Below are 21,400 nucleotides of genomic sequence, written 5' to 3' on the forward strand. Positions count from 1 at the left end.
CCCCTTGGCTGGCCCCAGTTGCTCACCACACCTGGCTCTGTGGCTGCAGCTCTGCTCCCAGCATAGGATCTGCTCTCTCCCTGGGCTGTCTCTGGTTCTGTGGCTGCAGCTCTGCTCCCAGCACAGGATCTGCTCTCTCCCTGGGCTGTCTCTGGCTCCGTGGCTGCAGCTCTGCTCCCAGCACAGGATCTGCTCTCTCCCTGGGCTGCTTCTGTGACTCTGCTCCCAACTCTGACCTGCTTCCTGAGCTGCTTTTCTGGCCCCTCTGGATCTGGCACAGCTCTGCTCCCCAGCTCAGCTTGGGCCCCTGCTTTCTCCTTAGCTTGGCCCCACTCTGTCTGACCCAGGCAATTCCAGCTCACAGGGAGGACCCCCCTGGCCTCCTGACTTCCTGATTAGCCTGCCCGGCCTGTCAATCAGGCTCAGAGGCTGATGCTGACCTGGAGCATTGGCCTCTCCCCAATCTTCTAGTGCTGGGAGCTAGCCAACCAAAACACCCCCACTGAATGTTAGTAAGGGGGCAACAGTCCCCTTACACAAGGGTGCTAACAAACGGCACACAGGCAACTCCCTTTAGCAGAAATCTCTTATAACGCCCTAAAGTAGGTGTCTTGCTCTGTTTCTTTCAAGGCTCTGACGCCAAACTCACTGCTTAACCCATAGTTACTAGTTCCAGCCCCAAGCTCCTGCGTTTTTACCTGGAAAACCCTGCTAGCCCCCAGACTCTAGAGGTTGACTAAGGGGCTTGACTGTGAACCCCTCCTTGTTGAAACTGCTCTGCAACACAGAGCTGAGACCTAATGAGGGATGTTTTAACCCACACAAGGGGTCAAGAGCAAGCAGGACAAATGCCCACTTCTGTCAAAAAGCGGGGTGCAGAGGAACGTGGAGTGGTGACGCCAGCCCCGCGCAGGGGGGGAAGAAGGGCTCGCGTGTGGGGCAAGCAGCTCAGGGGTGCCCTGCACAGGTGCGGGGGAGGCTCAGGTGAGCGTCTGGGGTCAGCCTTGCGTGGGGGGGAGGAGCCGGGGGGGCTCGGGTTAGCTCCGCGGGGGGGGAGAGGGAGGCGAGGTCTAGCCTCACCCAGTGTCCGTTTTCCCTTTGGGAAATGTGGTCATTCTACTAATGCCTGCTGAGTTGAAAGGACCGGCACAGAGCCAGACATGTATATGTATGCACCTACAACTGGCCTTATTTATTACACCACACAATACTTCTTTTATGAAATATTTTTATCCCCCAACAAACCATTCCTAGAAGTTGCATACTCTCCGGGCATCGTGTGAAACAGCGACGCTACCAAATCTTGAGAGCGCGAGTGTTGCAAACCCTTTTGCAACAGCTCTTTCTTTCCGGCAGTGCCGTGTGATTTGTGAAAGCGGTCTATGCAGCACTATGCTCAGCTGTCTTGCAGCATGCTAGATCCTGAGGGCAGTGTGGAGCACAGGGCTTCCTCCTCCTCCTCCAGAGTTTTTCTCATTCCTCTAGCCATGCTCCTTGCTGTAGCAGCGCTGCTTTTCTTAGCGTTCGCCGCCTCGCAGCAGAAGGAGAACGATTTTTATACGTTTAAAGTGGTAAACATCAGGGGCAAGCTAGTCTCTCTGGAGAAATACAGAGGCTCGGTAAGTTTGCAGGGAGATTAGCAGCTGCTCTCATTGCAGACTATAACTAACCAGCCCATCTTTGCATGCTTGCATAAGGGAGTGGGGATCCAGAGATTGTACATTAACTTGCATGCATGCACGTTCATAGTCTCTCATTTGTGCATTTTGTGTAACTGATCTGGAGTATTGCTTGCATGTTTACTTTGATATCGTTCCATAGGTTTCTCCATTATTTTAATAAAACGTTTGCCTAACCCCTGTGTGTGTGAGTCTGTTTCTTGGGCAGGCTGCTCTGTATACGTGGCACACGGAGTTGCTTGCCGTTCATTCACTATACATAGTACTCTATTATGTCTATTATTAATCATGAAAACATTTATCCGGGATTGGAAGCATGTCATTTTAAAGCAAAAGTCTGTATTGCAAGATATTTCCCCTTTTGAAAGACTTGACTTTTGCTGAATTTTGTTTGAAGCAGAAGGGGAAAACGAGGATGGTGTTTAATCAGTATGTCAAGGAATGCACCATAATAATCAATAAACGAAACTGAGAACATAAGCAAAGCAGATTATGATATTAATCTACAATGAAATTATAGATATTAAAGATAATGTGAGGAAAGGGGCAAGACAGCAGATCTGTTTAAAAACAATTCATTTAAATGTTACTTACATATTACTCAGGGAGTCCTAAATGAAACTCTCTCCCCAAAAGATGTACACATTTTCTCAAGTTCTTGAAATGTGATTACGATATAGTCATAAGGAAATTTATCACAATTATGTATATTCAAAGGTTAATAAATAGCATATGTATTTAGAAACTGTGAGGCAAATCAGGGTTGGTTCTTCGTGCTAGAATGGTGGAGAGAAAAGCTTTACTTGCCAGTATGCTCCAGCTTACTTGTGCTCCAGCTCTGGCGTGGCACAAGGCAGCTGGACTGTACCTGTGAATTTGGCTGTAAAAGTTAAAATTGGCAGGGAGGACCTAAGGGTGATGCTAAGGTCTTTAACTCATTAAAGATGTCACATGATAGCATTTTCTTTGGGTTTCTTTTTTAGTGTTCATTTATGAAAATATTAATAAAGTAAGAAAACAAGGAAATTTCCAGACAAAAAATTATGTTAAACTGAAGTTAAGGTTGAGAGTATATATCAGTAATGTAAGGGTGAAAAAATTTAACAAGAACATTGTCCAAAAATAAGCAAATTAGAAACCCAGAAAATTCAGAGTTAAGTTAAACTTTAAAAAATAATCCTCACCTGTTTAGAAATGAAAATGCACAGTGAAAGTACCCAAACATTTTAACTCTGTCCTGTAGTGATTCCATAAGGAAACTATTATGAACAAACCAAATAACTCTAATCTGGGACCATAAAGGTAGATTAGTATAAAGAGACTAGTCCAAGGTAGCAAAGCAAGTCAGTGGTTAGAACTCCAGGAACAGAACCAGGGTCTCCTGACTCCCACTCCAGTGCCCCATCTAGTGGAGATGTATTGTCCTAATTTCATAGTGCTTTTTTGTAAATTTTTATGGCCAGAAGGGCCTGTTATGATAATCTAGTCTGTCCTGCATTATACAGGCTGTAGATTTCACCTAGTGATTACTGCATCTAGTGTAACATCTTCTGGTTGAATGAGAGCATTTCTTTGAGAAAGACAGAAACTCTTGATTTAAAGACTCCAAGTGATAAATAATGTACCGCGTCCTTTGATAATCTATACCGACGGTTAAAAGTATGTTTTATTTCCAGTTTGATTTTTTAATAGACTGTTCTTGCAGAGAAAATGCCTGGCAGGGGCATGCAATGATCGGTTGCACATGGTTTCATGCAAGGATTGTGCTCACTTGAGGACATTCTTGCATACTCTATTCCATGTCATTGTGCCACTTATATGTGATCCTTGTACTTTTGCCAATAGGAATGAGAGATGAAGTTAAAAATATCTAAGATCAAAAGGGAAGCTCCTTGGTGGATTTAGACTAAATGAGGCCCAGATCCAGTCTGACCAAAGCCCCCAACCCACCCACCAATTCAAACTGCGCTTAAGTGGTACATAGACCTCATGTTGGTCCCCAACATAGAGGAGAATTTTATCCATTGCATACACAGGTATTTGTTTGTTTCCAGGAGTACCCACAACTTGCTAAATGCTGTACAAACATAATACATTAATGTTTGTCTACGTGTAGTTTAATATATAAATATATATATAACAATGTATAAATATATAATGTGGTGTCTCTCCCAGATGGACATAATCTATATGGGATACCGTCAAATTGCTTGTTATTATACAGTAGTTGGCTTTTTTTCAATAGTTTGTTCCCATAATTTCTTCCAATGGGTCTGTCAAGAGTCAATAAATGCTCTGACTGGAGCACATCTTGTCTGCAGGGCACCTGTTGCAGCTCTGGCTTTTAAAGGAGCAAATACCTTCTTCAGCTTCAGTAATTCAGAGCCAGAATCCCCTGGGAAGAAGTTGAGGAGGAAAACTCTCCAAGGTTACTCTTTTATGGAGTTCCTCACAAATCATTCTGTCAAAGGACAGAGGGTATTTGCCCCACTGCAGAATGAGCTGCAGGGCCCATTCCCACATCTTGTGCCTCTGCTCCACCTCTGGGTTTGCAGCTTTATTGTAGTTATGTAGTTAGCACTTTCTCTATGGGTGACCAACCCCATGATCCCCCATAATGGAGGGCTCCTTACCACAGAGAAGTACTGGGGACGCATCATCTTTTCTTCTTGGTCTCAGCTGTCCCTACCTTGACCAGCACTCACTCAGCACAGGACCACGCAGTTCCTCAATGTGGTTCTCACATCCATGAGAGCCCTCCATGGGCTTCTTGTGAGAAGGGCAGGAGGAGAGGATGCCATGAAAGTGATGACCCCCTTTCTGAGTGGAACAGCAGAGACCCACATGTGGGGGGCCCCACCCTTCTCAATCCAATTGAAACTTGACTACTCATATGTGAATATTTAAATGAGATTAAAACAATAAAATCTCCCTTATCTCCCGTCCTCTTCCTGGGGCTGGGCATTAGTGTCACATCCACATGCATCCTCTTTTCAGAGGTAGATAAGGATTCCATGGTTAGAGTCTGTTGCACCATAAACTGTGAAGTCTTGTTTCCCTTTATTCCTGTAGCTAGCTCATTTTGTGCCTTTGCCTTTCTAATCTTGCCCCTGCCTTCCTGTGTTGTTTGCCTATATTCATCCTTTGTAATTTGTCCTAGTTTCCATTTTTTATATGACTCCTTTTTAGATCATGCAAGATCTTGTGGTTAAGCCAAGCTCGTCTTTTGCCACATTTTCTATCTTTCCTACCCAGCGGAATAGCTTGCTTTTGGACCCTTAATAGTGTCCCTTTGAAATACTGCCAACTCTCCTCAGTTGTTTTTCCCCTCAGTCTTGATTCCCATGGGACCTTACCTATCAGCTCTCTGAGCTTACCAAAATCCACCTTCCTGAAATCCATTGTCTCTAATTTGCTGTACTCCCTTCTACCCTTCCTTAGAATTGTTAACTCTATTGTGAACTTTCACACAGCTCTTCTTCAGTTCTAGGATAAAACAGTAGTATTATATGATCTACCTACATTAGATATGAAGTGCAGTGAGCCAATCATAAAGAGCTATCAGAAAATAAGGAAATTTGTATCTTGAGGTAAACAAGGAAAGCTCATATTTTATTTTAAAGGTTTTATTGGTCTCATTGTCACTGTACTCAGCAGAAACTGGGAGGCACTGTTTTTTAATCGCTACTGTACATATGTAGGAGTCAGCACTTCTTGGTTCCGGTCCCCTCTCTTCCACTTCTCTGCTGTGTAATTTTAGCCTCAATATACACATCTAGGTATAATAGCACTTACCTACCTATTATACATAAGCCTCACCATAGTACACTTAGTAACATGTTTTGAGAATCGTGAATGAAAGGCATTATACAAATGCAAAGTATTCTACTGCTGGGGGTAACATTAGGTGTTCTGCATGAATCAGATCTCTCTGTAATCTGAGAATTTAGTATTAGGTATAGAAAAAGTAAACATTTAATTACAAAGCACTGGATTTTTTGGATAATGATTCTGCAAACCAGTGTAATTTGACGTTTCTAGATAGGTCATTGTTGGGTATATAACCCAAGACCTGTGATTTATACAAGGCTCTGCTGCCTCAGCTAAAAATTCCACATATGTTAACTTGAAGCCAATAGTAAATTAATAAACCTCTCTGTGGTCCATCCACTAGAGAGCCATACTGTGTAAATGACTTACACCAGTCTGTAATATTTTTTCCAATATTGAGTTTAAGATTAGACTGCTTGGATTTTCTAAGTAAAAGAAGGAAAGCCTAGTATTGTAAGGGCCAACGAAGGCTAATGCATGTTGCAGCTTTATGAAAATATTTTTGGAAAAGTCAAGGATTAATTGTTTGCACTGTACACTAGATGGTGCACTTGACTCACATTCAAAGTTCCAGGACAGGGTAAGAGAAAAGAAGCCTATATTAAGCTCACATGTTTTACTAAATATTAATGACTTAAATAATTAAAATTTTAGTGCCCAAATGAGACAAAGTGACTTTTTTATAAAGAAAATTTTAAACACACTGCAAACAGATCAACTCATTTAATCTTCTGTAATGCAGGATAGAACCACTTAAAGATGACCTGCTAACAATTTTTTAAAAACTAGTTTTGTGCCTTTTTTGCTACTTTATGATGTTTTAAAAAGGCATGAAAGGGTTTCTATTTTTAAATTTTGTTTTGTCTGCTTTTTTTATTTCCTCAAATCTCAAAATCCTTTGTGGGAGACCCTCTGGAAGGTCTCAAAATGTGCATTGTGAGCACTCATGTTATTTGAAGGAGTTGTGCTAGCAAACACTTCTTTCTCCAAGATGTTAAGTCATTGAAGTTAAATAGATGTTGAAAAAAATCACGTTTGTATTGACAAAATTATTTCAGGCCTTCTTTACAAATACTGTATATTATAATCAAGCAAAAATTACACGCATTTTTTCTTTGCAGGATATCTTTCACATTTCTTCACATACCCATAGAATTCTATACATTTTTATTCCTTTGTAGCCATCTGGAACAAATTGTTTATCCACCTCGGGCAGATTTTGGGTGGGGCATCAGAGGGGCATTGCAAACTGCAAGCCGCAGGCAGTTTAGTGTTCAATACAAAATATATATAATAGAATATATGGTGTTCAATATAAAGAGTTCTGCAGAGGAGACAGGACCTTGCGCCCCTGAGGCAGGGAGTCAGAATTTTGTTTATTAACAGAGTGATTAAGATTAGGAAACATCCTAGCAGCCCTTTCTTAAGTTAAATGATCTGTTCAAAGGTTTGTGAACTACAAAAAGTAAGTAGCCTAAATGATAGAAAGTAATTGTAGATTTTTCTACAATTGTTGTATTCAAAAAGTAGTAACAAAGTTATTAATCTTTCTTTGAGAAGATAACTGATTTTTAGACAAAAGAAATGTAGTAGATCTAATCAGTCAGTAAGGCATTTGATACAGTTCCACATGAGAAATTATTAGTTAAACTGGGAAAGATGGGGATTAATATGAGAACTGGAAGGTGGATAAGAAATTGATTAAAGGGGAGACTGCAACAGGTCGTACTGAAAGGTGAACTGTCAGGCTGGAGGGAGGTTACTAGTGGAGTTCCTCAGGGATCCGTCTTGGAACCAATCTTATTTAACATTTTTATTACTGACCTTGGCACAAAAAGTGGGCGCTTGCTAATAAAATTTGCAGATGACACAAAGTTGGGAGTATTGCCAATATGGAGGAGGACCAGAATATCATACAAGAAGATCTGGATAACCTTATAAACTGGAGTAATAGAAATGGGATGAAATTTAATAGTGCAAAGTCATGGCATTTAGGGACTAACAACAAGAATTTTTGCTATAAGCTGGGGACTTCTCAGTTGGAAGTAATGGAGGAGGAGAAAGTCCTGGGTGTATTGGTTGATCACAGGATGACTATGAGCTATCAATGTGATGCGGCTGTGAAAAAGGCTAACATGATCTTGGGGTGCATCAGGTGAGGTATTTCCAGTAGAGACAGGGCAGTGTTAGTACCATTATACAAGGCACTGGTGATACCACATCTGGAATACTGCATGCAGTTCTGGTCTCCCAGGTTTAAGAAAGATGAATTCAAACTGGAACAGGTGGAGAGAAGGGCTACTAGGATGATCTGAGGAATGGAAAACCTACCTTATGAGAGAAGACTCAAAGAGCTTGGCTTGTTTAGCCTAACCAAAATAAGGCTAAGGGGAGATATGATTGCTCTCTATAAATACATCAGAGGGATAAATACCAGGGAGGGAGGGGAGTTATTTAAATTAAGCACCAATGTGGACCCCAGAATAAATGGCTATAAACTGGCCATCAACAAGTTTACGTTTGATATTAGGTGAAGGTTTCAAGCCATCAGAGGAGTGAAGTTCTGGAGCAGCCTCCCAAGAGGAGCAGTGGGGGCAAAAAACCTAACTGGCTTCAAGACTGAGCTTGATAAGTTTGTAGAGGGGATGGTATGACAGGACTGCCTACAATGGCGTGTGGCCCATCATTGACTGCCTGAAGCAAAAATCCCCAATGGCTAGGACAGGACAGTAGATAGGGAGGGCTCTGAGTTACTACAGAGAATTCTTTCCGGTGGGTCTTGCCCACTTGCTCAGGGTCTAAGGGTAGGTCTATACTTACCTCCGGGTCCGGCGGTAAGCAATCGATCTTCTGGGATCGATCCTGGAAGTGCTCGCTGTCGATGCCGGTACTCCAGCTCGGCGAGAGGAGTATGCGGCATCGACAGGGGAGCCTGCCTGCCGCGTCTGGACCCGCGGTAAGTTCGAACTAAGGTACTTCGACTTCAGCTACGTTAACGTAGCTGAAGTTGCGTACCTTAGTTCGAAGTGGGGGGTTAGTGTGGACCAGGCCTAACTGATCACCATATTTGCGGTTGGGAAGGAATTTACCCCCAGGTCAGATTGGCACAGACCTTGGGTGGGTTTTTTTTGCCTTCCTCTGCAGGATGTTATAACATGCAGGATTTAACTAGTGTAAATGGTGAATTCTCTGTAACTTGCAGTCTTGAAACCATGATTTGAGGATTTCAGTAACTCAGCAAGAGCTTAGGGGTCTATTATAGGAGTGGATGGGTGAGGTTCTGTGATCTGCAAGGTGCAGGAGGTCAGACTAGATCAGGGGTCGGCAACGTTTGGCACGCGGCTCGCCAGGGTAAGCACCCTGGCGGGCCGGGCCAATTTTATTTACCTGCTGACGCGGCAGGTTCGGGGGGCCGCGGTTCGCCGTCCCGGGCCAATGGGGGCGTCGAGAAGCGGCGCGGGCGAGCGATGTGCTGGCCGCGGCTTCTCGCCGCCCCCATTGGCCCGGGACAGCGAACCGCGGCCAGTGGGGGCCGCGATCGGCCGAACCTGCCGTGTCAGCAGGTAAATAAAACTGGCCCGGCCCCTGGCGAGCCGCGTGCCGAACGTTGCCGACCCCTGGACTAGATGATCATAATGGTCATGTCTGACTTCAGTAAGAGTATCTGAGTAAGAATATGCTTTTAAAACAATTTTAAACCTAACCAGTGTCACTTAAGTGACTTGCCACAAGATGTCAGAACATGTTAGTATTAGAGCTGAATGGGTTTAATATTTAATTTTCTTTCTTGATATAGAAATTAGATACAATGCTCCTGTCAGATAACTTAGAAATTATCCGCTCCCCCACACACACTAGGGTTTTCAGTTGCTTAAGTCCCCCCCCCCCCAAAAAAAAAATCAATCTGAAACAGCACTCTTGTGGGCAGGCACGGAATTTGCCCCCACACACATGGCCCTGTTGGCCTGACTGGAGCCACCCCCATAAATATAGAAGTCGTATATGCCTATTGTATTTTGATTCCAGTAGTAGGGATTACCAATGAACACTTACCTATATTACAGGCTTGTTGTGAGGCTGAAATCATGATCATAAGGTGGTTTTATATCCTTCTATGAAAGGAACCATGGGCTGTGGGTATCGAAGGCCAGGGGCCCAGTGCTCAGGCCAGCTAGCAGGGGGACGGGGGAGAGGACTTAGGGCTAGCCTCCCCAAGGGGGGCTCACCTGCCACCCATGAAAGGAACTGCATACAAGTGCAAAAGATCAGGATCATAACAAAATTTGGTCTTTGTTGTAATCAATGTAAACTATTGTTAATAATGGTTGGTAAGAATAAGTTACTCAGGCATAATTAAACTTTCAGTAATAGGTTGGTGTTCGATTTATTTTAGGACTGTCAAATGATCAAAACAAATTAATCATGATTGAGGCTACATTTTAGTCACCGGTATTTTTAGTAAAAGAGTCATGGACAGGTCACAGGCAGTAAACAAAAATTCACGGCCTGTGACCTGTCCATGAATTGTATTATATACCCCTAACTAAAACTTGGGCCGGGACCCCCACAGGTGCTCTGTGGGGTGGGGGCAGCCCAGGACCCCTGCTGGTGCTGGGGGGGGGGGAGGGGGCTCAGGACTCCCACCGGTGCTGGGGGGGGAAGGGTTGGTGGGGCTGGCTGGCTCCCTACCAGGTTCTGCATGTCCCTGCAGCTCCTAGGGAGAGGGAAGGCCAGGGGAGCTCCCCACACTGTCCCCCGCCACTTTTTTTTGCATAACTGCACTCAAAAACAAAACAATGCAAAACTTCAGAACCTACAAGTCCACTCAGTCCTACGTCTTGTCTTAGCGATTGGCTGAACAAAACAAGTTTGTTTACATTTACAAGAGATAATGCTGCCTGCTTCTTATTTACAATGTTACCTGAAAGTGAACAGGCATTCGCATGGCACTGTTGTAGCCAGCATTGCAAGGTATTTACCTGCCAAATATGCTAAACATTCGTATGCCCCTTCATGCTTCGGTCAGCACTCCAGAGGACATGCTTCCATGCTGATGATGGGTTCTGCCCAAAGCAGTGCAGATGGACACATTCATTTTCATCACCTGAGTCAGGTGCCACCAATAGATTTTCTTTTTTTGATGGTTCCAGGTTCTGTAATTTCCGCATCAGAGTGTTGCTCTTTTAAGACTTTTGACACCAGGTTCCACACCTCGTCCCTCAGAATTTGGAAGGCACTTCAGATTCTTAAACCCTGGGTAGAGTACTGCAGCTATCTTTAGAAATCTCATATTGGTACCTTCTTTGCGTTTTGTCAAATCTGCAGTGAAAGTGTCCTTAAATCGAGCAACATATGCTGAGTTGTCATCCGAGACTGCCATAACACAAAACATGGCAGAATGTGGGTAAAACCACAGAGCAGGAGACATACAATTCTCCTCTAAGGAGTTCAGTCACAATTTTAATACATCTTTTTTTTTTTTAAATGAGCATCAAAAAGCAAGAAGACCATGTTCATTCAGTCTGTATCTATATGCTGATACTTGGAAAGTTAGCTAGATGGCACCAGAACATACTTTGTATGCCAGTGCATAGGGATTCCCTAGATTGTGCCTTGTTGTCACAAACCATTAAGGATTATTAAAATCAACTTTTGCTTTATGGGTTTGTTTTTCCTGAAAGAAAACCAAGGGAGGATGTAGAAACCAGTTTTAAACACTGTATCGTGATCAGCTATACTGTGTATGTGCATCATTACCCTCTATTAGGTGAAATTAGAACTGCCCAACTGCAGGGTATAGAGCAGGGGTCCCCACACTTTTTATCTTGTGCCCCCCCTTACCCCTACCCACCACCACCACGGCCCCCTCAAGCCACAGCTGGGAGCAGGGCCTTGGTGAGGGCCAGGGTTGTGGCCGGGGGCAAAGGCCCGAGCAGCAGCCAGGAGCCAGAACCAGGAGCACAGCTGGGACAGAGCTGGGGCTCCCTCCCCACCCCCTATGACGGTGGGCCTGGGCCCCACCATGCCCCCCAAACATTCCTCTGTTCCCTCCCCCCCTCCCCCAGAGGGCACACCCCACAGTTTGGGGACCACTGCTATAGACCTTAACCTTATAACAGTTAAAGGTATTCTCACTCAAGTGAATGGGGCCTATGCTTTTGGAGCAGGAGAACTTGGGTGACGTTCTGCTGTGACGTTCTGAATGGCCACAATGTCCAATATAATGGCACCCATGAATTCTTGGTGGCTAAGAATTTGTTACACTATATTTATTGTACAAACTGCAATTATATTTTATTTTTCCCTTCAACTACACCAAATTTGGATGTGCTTTATTGATTGGCCAATGATATTTCATGGTGAATTTTATAGCAGGGGGAGGGAAGGCTGAGTGAATTTTTAGTGCTCAGGAAAGGTGCTGGGGTGACAGCCCTGAACCCCTCTGCTCATCCACACAACAGAAAGGTATAGCATGGGAGTGGTAGCTATGCAGGAGGTGAGATGGTATTTCTTTCATTCTCCATGGCGCCTTTCTGATGTGCCAGTGATGGTAGCCATGTAGACACCTGTCCACTAGGATTTGGCCTGAGATTGCCAATTCATTTCATATAGGCTACCAAATAGCAATACATAGCTACTATTGATTTGGTCTGGAATTGAACTGACAACCCTCAGATAACTAGATGTGTATTATTTCATTACTTATACCCTGAGCCATCCAGTTCCAACTCCCAGCCCTCTCTAGAAATGACGAAACTATCTTTCTTCATAAAAGAAGTACAAAACAACCCTCCACCCCACCCCAATAAGCAATACCAGCACATTTGCTCCCTGGCTAAAGCTACAGCTACCAGATTTTTCTGAAAAGCCATTCTTCATGGTTTGAAAATAAAGGTTTATAATAGAAACATGAACTGAATGGAAATGGTCAAAAAAATAGGGGATAAAGTTGAGAAATTGTGTCTTTTTAATAGAAAACCTTCAAAAAACAAAACAAAAAACCCAAAACCTTTTGACCGGTTCTAACAGATGCTGGAAGGAGGCCTTTCACAAATAAAATCCTGTGGAACCAATTATCCTTTCAGTTATGCACTGACTACCCCCATTGTGTATAGGAGAAGTCTAATTTCTTCTTGTCTTTCCTCTCATTACACTCCACTGGTTTCCTTTTCTGACTAGAGAGCTCCTAGTCTTCCCTGACTCTAGGCATGATCCTTATCAAGTCTATAGTGTCATGCTAGACCTGCTAAGTAACAAACTTCCCGTCTGCCTGCCATCTCTCAGGGACAATTAAGGGATAACTTCGATAGGTTCTGAAGGATGCCTTGTTTGGCCTTTCTTATCCTCAGTGATGACGACCACTAAGATTTTAACAGGAGGAGGGTTGTTGGGGGGAAAACTGCCCTTAAAGCAATCTAGCAGTTTCTTCAGTCTATGGGGGATGATTGATTAAACAAGCCATTATTTGTATGGCCTAGCAGTCCGAGCCATGGATCGGGACCCCATTGTGCTAGGTTCTGTACAAACTGAACAAAAAAAGACAGTCCTTGTCCTAAAGAGCTTATGCAGCGATAGGCCTGAATCCAAACAGCTCTAAACTGTAGGAAAGGTCAGGACTGGATCCCAACTTTGTAACTCAGGTCCATCTTAAGTGATAAACACCTCAGAAGAGAACCAAAGCCTCTCTACATGCCATATTCAGGGTGCATGAGACTGTGTCCTCTTGTGTGCTGTGCCAACATATCACTAAGCAGTAGGGCTCAGAATAGTAGTCATTGCTGATACAGTAGAATGGTGTAGGAATGCCATGATTTGTGTGTCATGCCTTTTAGAACTCTAGCTCTAATGAAAACTATTAGTATTAAACGTAAAAAATTATAATCACTGTTACCCTCTCACATAACTGCATAACCTTACCATCCTCACTTCCATCCTACCCCTTCACACCTTGCTCTTTATTTAGATTATAGGCTTTTCTAGGCATGGAATCTTTGTTCTGTGAAGTACCATCAACATATAATATATAGTGTATGAGTTTATATACTAAAATAAACACATTGTATGCATGTACATATGTAATAATAGAACTCAAAGCTTGTCTAATGAATATTCTATTGGTAAGAGCACAAAACCCGGAGTCAGGATTCTTGGGTTCTATTTCCAACTCTGCTACTCACTTGCTATATGAGCTTGGTCAGGTCAATTAACAATGTCTGGTCTATACTACAATATATCCCTATATCAGTATAACTAGGTCACTCGGGAGTGTGACAAACCCACACCGAGGCTACGTCCTCACTACGGGGTGGGGTGTCGATTTAAGATACTCAAATTCAGCTACGCGAATAGCGTAGCTGAATTCGACGTATCCGAGCCGACTTACCCTGCTGTGAGGACGGCGGCAAATCGACCTCCGCCGCTCCCCCGTCGACAGCGCTTACTCCTACCTGCGCTGGTGGAGTACAAGCATCGATTCGGGGATCGATTGTCGCGTCTCATAATTCGATCCGAGAGATCGATTTCTACCTGCCGATTCAGGCAGGTAGTGAAGATGTAGCCTAAGTGACATAGTTATACTGACTTAACACCCACATGTGGACAGTGCTATGTCAGTGGGGGAAGCTTCTCCCGCCAACATAACTACCACCTTACAGGGGGGTGGATTAACTACACTGATAGGAGAGCTCTCACTGTTTGTGATCTCAGTGGTCATGTGAAACTCGATACATTAATTTGTGCAACACTTTGAGCTCTTTGGTTCAAAGATACAGGATATAAATCAGGGCAGATTAATTGTATGTCCTCATTGAGTTCAGTGGGGCTGCACAGGTGTAAGCCTAGTAGGATTTGGCCTGGTATCCTAACTCTTTTCTACAATATACTTGAATTAAATCTTCTAATATTTTAACTGGTGAATTTAATTGGTTAACACTTATAAAGTGCTATTTAAAGTGAAAGTTTGTAGCATTATGCAGTGCTGCATGTTATCTGCATAAGTGCAGAGTATTGTTATTAATAGAACTTCTGAAAGATCTATAGCAATTGGCTTTAATTGCCTCCAAAGAAAACAAGAGGAGGGTTATTTTAGTCAGCGTGAGTTGTAGTTCTCCCTTGCAGCAGCTGAAAGAATACAAAATGTTTAGGAGATTTTAGAGTAAGGATTAAATATTAAAAAAATCTTCAAAGCACATTTGGAGCCTGCATGAATAAGAACTTCCACTAGGATTTGGAATTTTAGGGCTGTTTTGTGAACTCAAATAATTTAACAAAAAGTACTTGAAGTCTGAGTTCAAATACAGATCAGGAAAGAAACACATGGACAAATTCTGCTCTCAGCAGCCCCATGGAAATCAGTGGGATTAAGAATAGAATTTATCTCCATGGGCAGATGTGGCCATAGTTGGTGGAAGCATGTGTGACTCAGCTGATTTCAGCAGAGTTAGATCTGCTTACACCAACTTACAACAAGACTGACTCTGGCTCTGTGGCTCCACAAGTCCTAACTTTGAACCCCAATCCCAAACCAGGGCAGTCAACGGTGAAACTCCTGTTCATGTCAATTGGAGCAGGATCAAACTTTCTTATTCAAACATGTAAAAAGAGTGTAAGAGCTTCATTTCACTGGGCCAGGACATTCTCTACCTCTATGACTGGCATATTTGAGACCTGTGTGTATATCTACACACAAAGAATGAGGGAATGCTTCCTACATGGCCTCATTTCTCCCCTCCTCACTCCTGCAGGTGCAACATTGGTATGTGGCTCTACTGAGGTTTGGGGACAGGCAGCATGATCTTGCTATGCCTCCAGACTCTGTGGAGGGTACTTCCTGATGTTAGCAATCTGTCTATAAAGCACTGTGTGTAAGATACATCAGGCCTGGGAAAGGTCTCCCCCATGGATCATTTGCAGAATCTGCTTAACAATGATTTACAACTTGAGGCTGTGCTATTGTTCAAGTGAAGCCCTGCTATGCTGCACACCCACCCAACAGCAGGGGCTCCAAAGGCAATGGCACGTGGGAGAAGTGATGTGGCCCACGGAATGTACATTTATAACAATTTCATTGTCTGTAATCAAATAGTCTAGAAGCTCAAAGATGATGGAAGATGAAATTAGAAAAATTCCAACTGGAAAAAAGATGCGCATTTTTAAGGTTAATTGACTATTGGGATAGCTTCACCACCACTTGGAGTCTTTAATTGAGACTGGATGGCTTTCTGAAAGATATGCTCTAGTTCAACCACAAGTTAGTGGGCTTGATGCAGTAATCACTGAGTGAAGTTTATGTCTCATGTTATGTTGTTCAAGCTACATCACCACGATGGCCCCTTTACCCTTAAGATTATCAATCTATATTGACAGTGGTAAGTGCATCAGTTGATTCAGGGTCAATGCTGAGAGGGAAGTTGTTGCACATTTAAAAACATTTGAAAGACCTACAATAATTAATATGCACCAAACCTCATCTGAACAGTCATTTCTTTACATGTGCTGGATTGTTTATACTATAGTGAATGTTTAGAAAATGCCAAGGAGACAGGACAGAGGAGATGCTGGTTTTTCTGAAAACAGAATGAACACACCCAAGGAATTTAGGATGAATTATATCAGCATGGATGCTACTTCTAACTTCAATAAAATGAATATTTAAAAACTAAGTCTCCCTAAATAATCAAAAGAATTTGAAACAGTGTCAAACAGTAGCAAGATGCTCAATCCCGGTCCATTGAAGATTCTCAACATGGATATTTTTATTCTGCTGAGAATGATCTCCAGTCAAGCGTCCTTGGTGGAAGCTTATGTCAAACAGATATGCAGTGTGTTTTTAATCTCTTGTGTTTAGGTATCTCTTGTCGTCAATGTTGCAAGTGAGTGCGGATTTACAGATAGCCACTACAAAGCGCTACAACAGTTACAGAGAGACCTTGGCTCACATCATTTTAATGTGCTGGCATTCCCATGTAATCAATTTGGGCAGCAAGAGCCAGACAGTAACAAAGAAATTGAGAGCTTTGCCCGAAAGACTTACGGTGCCTCCTTTCCTATGTTCAGCAAAATTGCAGTCACAGGTGCCGGTGCTAATGCTGCCTTCAAATATTTAATTGGTAAGTAATATCTAGAGCAGCTATATCTAAGGAGGTAAGTTGCTGGCATTGAATTAATCTGATCTGGCAAGACTTTTATAAGGGTTATTTATAGTGTTCATGGTAGCAAATGTGCCTGATAGGGTTATTTTAATAAACATGTATGTGAAATAATCATATCTAATGCCTATCCAAATACAGATTCAGAATATCTAGAAATTCAAATTCGGTGTACATGGGAGTGTAAAACATTCCCTCTGTACCTGATCACAGGGTCATGAACATGGGCAGCTGTGCCTGGTTTTCTCCCCTTAGCAACCATTTCTCCAGAGAATCCATGTCATGACACATCTGAGGCTGCCACAGGTCAGATTTTATGAGATGCATTAGCAGATCTGTAGGGTGAGAGGAGGCAAAATGTCCTCAGTATCCATCTGAACCCCTCACTTTCACAAGCTTTGCATTCACTCACAAAACAGTGCAACCAGGTGCTGATAGTGATTTCCTGGAAAAATTTCTTCCATGTTCCTCACAAGGAATATGGAACAACCAAACCGTATAATCCATCCAGCTATTTGTACAAGAGCCAATGCATGCTAGGAGAGGAGTCTTTGGGAGTTTTTGTTGGTTCCTGGCAGACAGCTAAGAAACCTTCAATAAAGCAGGTTCTTCTTATCTAAGCACTATATTTTTCTGCATTGGTTGAATGCTCCAAACACCATTCAAATACTGAACTGAAATCAGAATCTTCAGCCAACATTCAGGGAATTTTTTAGGAAGTGAGACAAATCTAATCAAACCCACCACCACATGACCGCACATTGAGTCTCACCTCCTCTACCCAGGAACAGTGTTCCTCCCACACTCTCCCATGGATTTACAGCAGAGTTCTTTGTACTACTTTTGGCTGCCATATGCAGTCTTCCAGAGCTGACATTCCTGCAGATTATAGAATATCAAGGTTGGAAGGGACCTCAGGAGGTCATCTAGTCCAACCCCTCAAAGCAGGGCAGATCCCCAGACAGATTTTTACCCCAGATCCTAAGTAGCCCCCTCAAATCCCATCCTTCCCCAATGCTCCACATGCAGCATGAGGCTGTTAGAGGTGGTACAGTCACCACTGTAATGTGAAAGGACAGTCACCAGCATAAGCCTGGCAGTGCACTGTGACAGGAAACACTCACCTCTCATTAGTGCCTCCTGTTGGTTGTGTATGAACCTGCACTTTCTCTCTCTGCTCCCACCACCCCTTTTCAGCTGTTCATCTCATCAGGTGGGTCTTCACTGGTCCAGCTCTCTGGCCAAATCACACAGTCAATGTGCATGAACAAATCCCTTCCAGGGTAAGAGGTCCAAACAGGGCCTGTCCCTGTGCCCTTGTTAAAATCTTTAGCCATGTCTCTATGCTCAGTCCTCAGCCCCTTCTGGACTGGCTTTAAGACCGTGCCTGCCCTGGTCTAGAGCAGTGCCTCCAGGGCTTTCTCCCTGGAGACTCTTTGCCATAACAGTTCTTATTGCCCCAGCTGGGTCACTCCTTCAAGTTCAGCTCCCTTCCAGGGGACAGGGAGTAACAAAGTTCAACAAATGGTTGGCCCTCTTCAGGGTCTTCAGCCCCATCCTTGAGTCCTTTAAGTTCCATCCCTGGGCTTGGGCTACTAAACAAAACATGCCCCCTTCTCAGGGTATTGGCCACTTTGCCAGTGGCAGAATCCAGGCCTGTCCACTATCTAGGTCCCAACCCAGGGACCCTACAAATAGCAGCTACACACTGCTTCCTTTAATAGTTGCTGCTGCTATTCTCTAGGCTGCTTCCCACATAGCCCCTTCCTCTTCACCTTTACCTCAGGGCTGAAGTTCTCTACACTTCTCCTGCCTCACCAAATGCCATGTCCACCAGAACCCATCTTCTGTATCTCTCTTGCGCTCTAGCAAGGCACACCCTTCCTTACTCCTCTGGTCCCAGTTAGGGACAGCACTGCATGCATCCCCTGCAGCTCCTTTTATCTGAGCCTGCTGTGCTCTGATTGGCTGCTTCCCTGCAGCCTTTCTAGGCAGACCTGGAGGACTCACCTTCGCTGCTCCTTTTCTGGGGCAGGGTGTGGAAGGACCATGAGGCCTCCAGCAGGGGGCTCAGAGAGCCTGGTACACCCTGTCACATGCACCTTGGCAATTTGTCTGATTCCACGTGGGGGTTTGGCCCAGAAGTGGCAAGAGATGTAACCTTGTCCCAGATGAAGCATGTATGGCTCTGGACCTGTACGTTCTGTGCTCCTATCTTATGACCTCACATTTATGGGCAGAAACTCCTGCCCTTATTCTAAAATGCATTCCTGAACTTTTCCATTTAATATAATAAAATCATAGAGGTTATTCAGAGAATAACCCAACCTCTAACTAATGAGGGTTAGGAAGAAACTTCTCCTAGGGGGTAGGTTATTCCATTATTTCCTACTGCGGAGTTTCTTGAAACATTCCTCTGAAGCATCTGGTAATGGCTACTATCAGAGATAGCCTACTGGACTAGATAAGCCATTAGTCTGCTCTAATATGGCTGTTCCTAAGTCCGTCTCCCTGCCAGTGCATGACTGTTCCAGATAGTATATTTTCTGGTACTTTCTCCTGTCTATATGCCTTAAGTGATTGAGCTTCTACTAGTTCCCATGGTAGAGTATTCCACAGTCTAATATATCTTCCTGTCAGGAAATCCCTCCTGATATTCAACCTAATGTTTTCCCCTTGATTTTATGTACTTTCTTTCCTTAAGATGCTAATCAACACATCATCATACTCAAATATGAGGAACTGGTTCATGTGGTTTTCTCTTCTGTTTGTATTTTCTTTTCCTTCACAGAATCCACAGGAGAAGAACCAACCTGGAACTTTTGGAAGTACCTGGTAGCCCCTAATGGGAAAGTAGTAAAGGCTTGGGACTCAACTGTCACTATTGAAGAAATAAAACCTTACATCACTGAACTTTTGAGGAAAATCATCCTGAAACAGAAAGATGAACTGTGACTTTCAAAATTCCCATCATGTCTATTATACCTTGATTGATAATTAGGACTGCAATTTGACTGTTCACATTCCAAAAGAGGAAATAGAGGGACAGGAAATCATTATGACTAATTGAAGTTTTCCCCATCATCCTAAGAATACAGGAAACAATAACTGAATGTGGTAAAAGGTGATTTAACTTAGGCTTGTGCTATCAGTCTAAAGTGATTGAATTGAATTTGTGCCTTCTTGGAAAGAAAATCATTTGTTTATCTTACTATCTCAAATCATCAATTGTTGATGATATTATGAAGAGCCAGTTAGGATTTTTTTGGCAGCCAGGCTCAGTTCAGCTAGAATTTCCTTAGAGAGACCTTACTAGCAACTGCAATTCATTTGTCATGATTTTGACCATGAATTTCATTTAAAAATGCAACCCAAAGTAGAAGAGTGCACTTGGCGTAGTGTGGACACAGTTATAAGGGGCAGGCAAAAATAGGTTTCCTCAAAGCAGACACACTTATAATGATATGTGTCTGCTTAGTTATAAAGGACAGACACTTCACTTTCTCTCTATTTGTGTTATGGGTAACTGGGGGAGAAGGGCATGGGGAGGTCTCATCTATAGAACTGAAATAAAAGACAAAATTTCCTACAAAAAGATTCTCCATAAGTTGTGTGAACTGTCTTTACATTCTTTGTTTAAAAAAAGGTTGCTGAGTGACATTAGTACAGTCTGTGTAATTAATTTGAACATCTATAGGGCCAGATTCTCCTCTGGGTAAATCAATGTAGCACCATTAAAATCAATGAGTTAAGCTGATTTATCCCAGCTGAGAATCTACCCCTATTGTTAGGTTTCTTTTTTCAAAAAGTTTTTGTATTGTGCTTCATATTTTGACATTTTGGGAGAAAGAACAATACTCATTTTGAGTCAGAGTTAAGGTGGTTGTGGTTGAGTGAAGGTGGTTTTGAAATCTGCTCGCACCATATGAATAATGTGTTTATTGTGTGGGCAATATAAGATTAATTATGTCTTTGATTATTCACTTTTAAGAGCTTCGTTTTGATAAATGATGTGATAGCCAAGTCCTCTATCACCCAGCAACTTTAATTATTTTTTAAATGTAGCCAAATGAAAGACAGCATTTTTAAACTTTTAAATAAATGGGATTGGACAGATTATTAAATTAAAGGAATGAGTGGTGCTGTCCAAGTTTAATGGCTTCTGCAGAGCCCTGCCTCATTCAAAGCACACATGACAAAGGCACACACATTTACCATATAGCTAAGTTAGCCAAACATGCCTAGCACAGGCTACCTCCTTCATTCCAAATAGTAGTGAAAACTGCTCAGAGAGTTAGATACTTGTCAGACAAAGGACTAGAATCCACATATTTATGGCACTAATGCTTACTTCACTAGGGCACAGTGGTTCCAAGCCAAGTTACTGAACCTCTCAAAACCGTAGTTACCTGTTCTAAAAATACATGGCTAATAATAATAGTTTGGCCCTGCCTGAGTGCTGGTGTAATTTAGAGCAGCCTTGGGGTTGGCTTTGGGGTTACTCTAATGTTTGATCTGCTTCCCCAGGTCCCCTATGGAACCTGGGAAGCAGAGAATAGCCATATAAATATAGAAACATGATCTCAATGTACCCGGTTGCATACACAAAATAAATAAATAAATGTACCTGGTACTCTTGGCAGGTGGTTGTGGTAGTGGTGGGGGGCGGGGAGGATTAGAGCATAGTCTGGGCCAGCTGGTGAGGCTCTTTATGTAGGGTATATTCTCAGGGGACTGTTTCTG

The 21,400-nt window shown here is 43.0% G+C and overlaps 1 protein-coding gene across 1 annotated transcript; it reads left to right on the plus strand.

The window, feature by feature from the left end:
* Positions 1–1,382: 1,382 nt before the first annotated feature.
* Positions 1,383–19,658, plus strand: GPX7 (glutathione peroxidase 7). The gene is made up of 3 exons (XM_065409839.1): positions 1,383–1,619; positions 16,357–16,618; positions 19,449–19,658. The coding sequence occupies exons 1-3, from the start codon at positions 1,383–1,385 to the stop codon at positions 19,610–19,612; spliced, it is 663 nt and encodes a 220-aa protein (XP_065265911.1). The 3' UTR covers positions 19,613–19,658.
* The last annotated feature ends 1,742 nt before the right edge of the window (positions 19,659–21,400 follow it).

The sequence above is a fragment of the Emys orbicularis genome, chromosome 8 (genome assembly GCF_028017835.1).
Source record: "Emys orbicularis isolate rEmyOrb1 chromosome 8, rEmyOrb1.hap1, whole genome shotgun sequence".
Taxonomy (NCBI): Eukaryota; Metazoa; Chordata; order Testudines; family Emydidae; genus Emys; species Emys orbicularis.

Excerpts from the sequence above, each read along its gene's own strand:
- GPX7 (XM_065409839.1), top strand. The coding sequence starts at position 1,383 with ATGCAGCACTATGCTCAGCTGTCTTGCAGCATGCTAGATCCTGAGGGC. Across the intron at positions 1,620-16,356 it reads TGGAGAAATACAGAGGCTCG|GTATCTCTTGTCGTCAATGT; the intron begins GTAAGTTTGCAG and ends TCTTGTGTTTAG. Across the intron at positions 16,619-19,448 it reads TGCCTTCAAATATTTAATTG|AATCCACAGGAGAAGAACCA; the intron begins GTAAGTAATATC and ends TTTCCTTCACAG.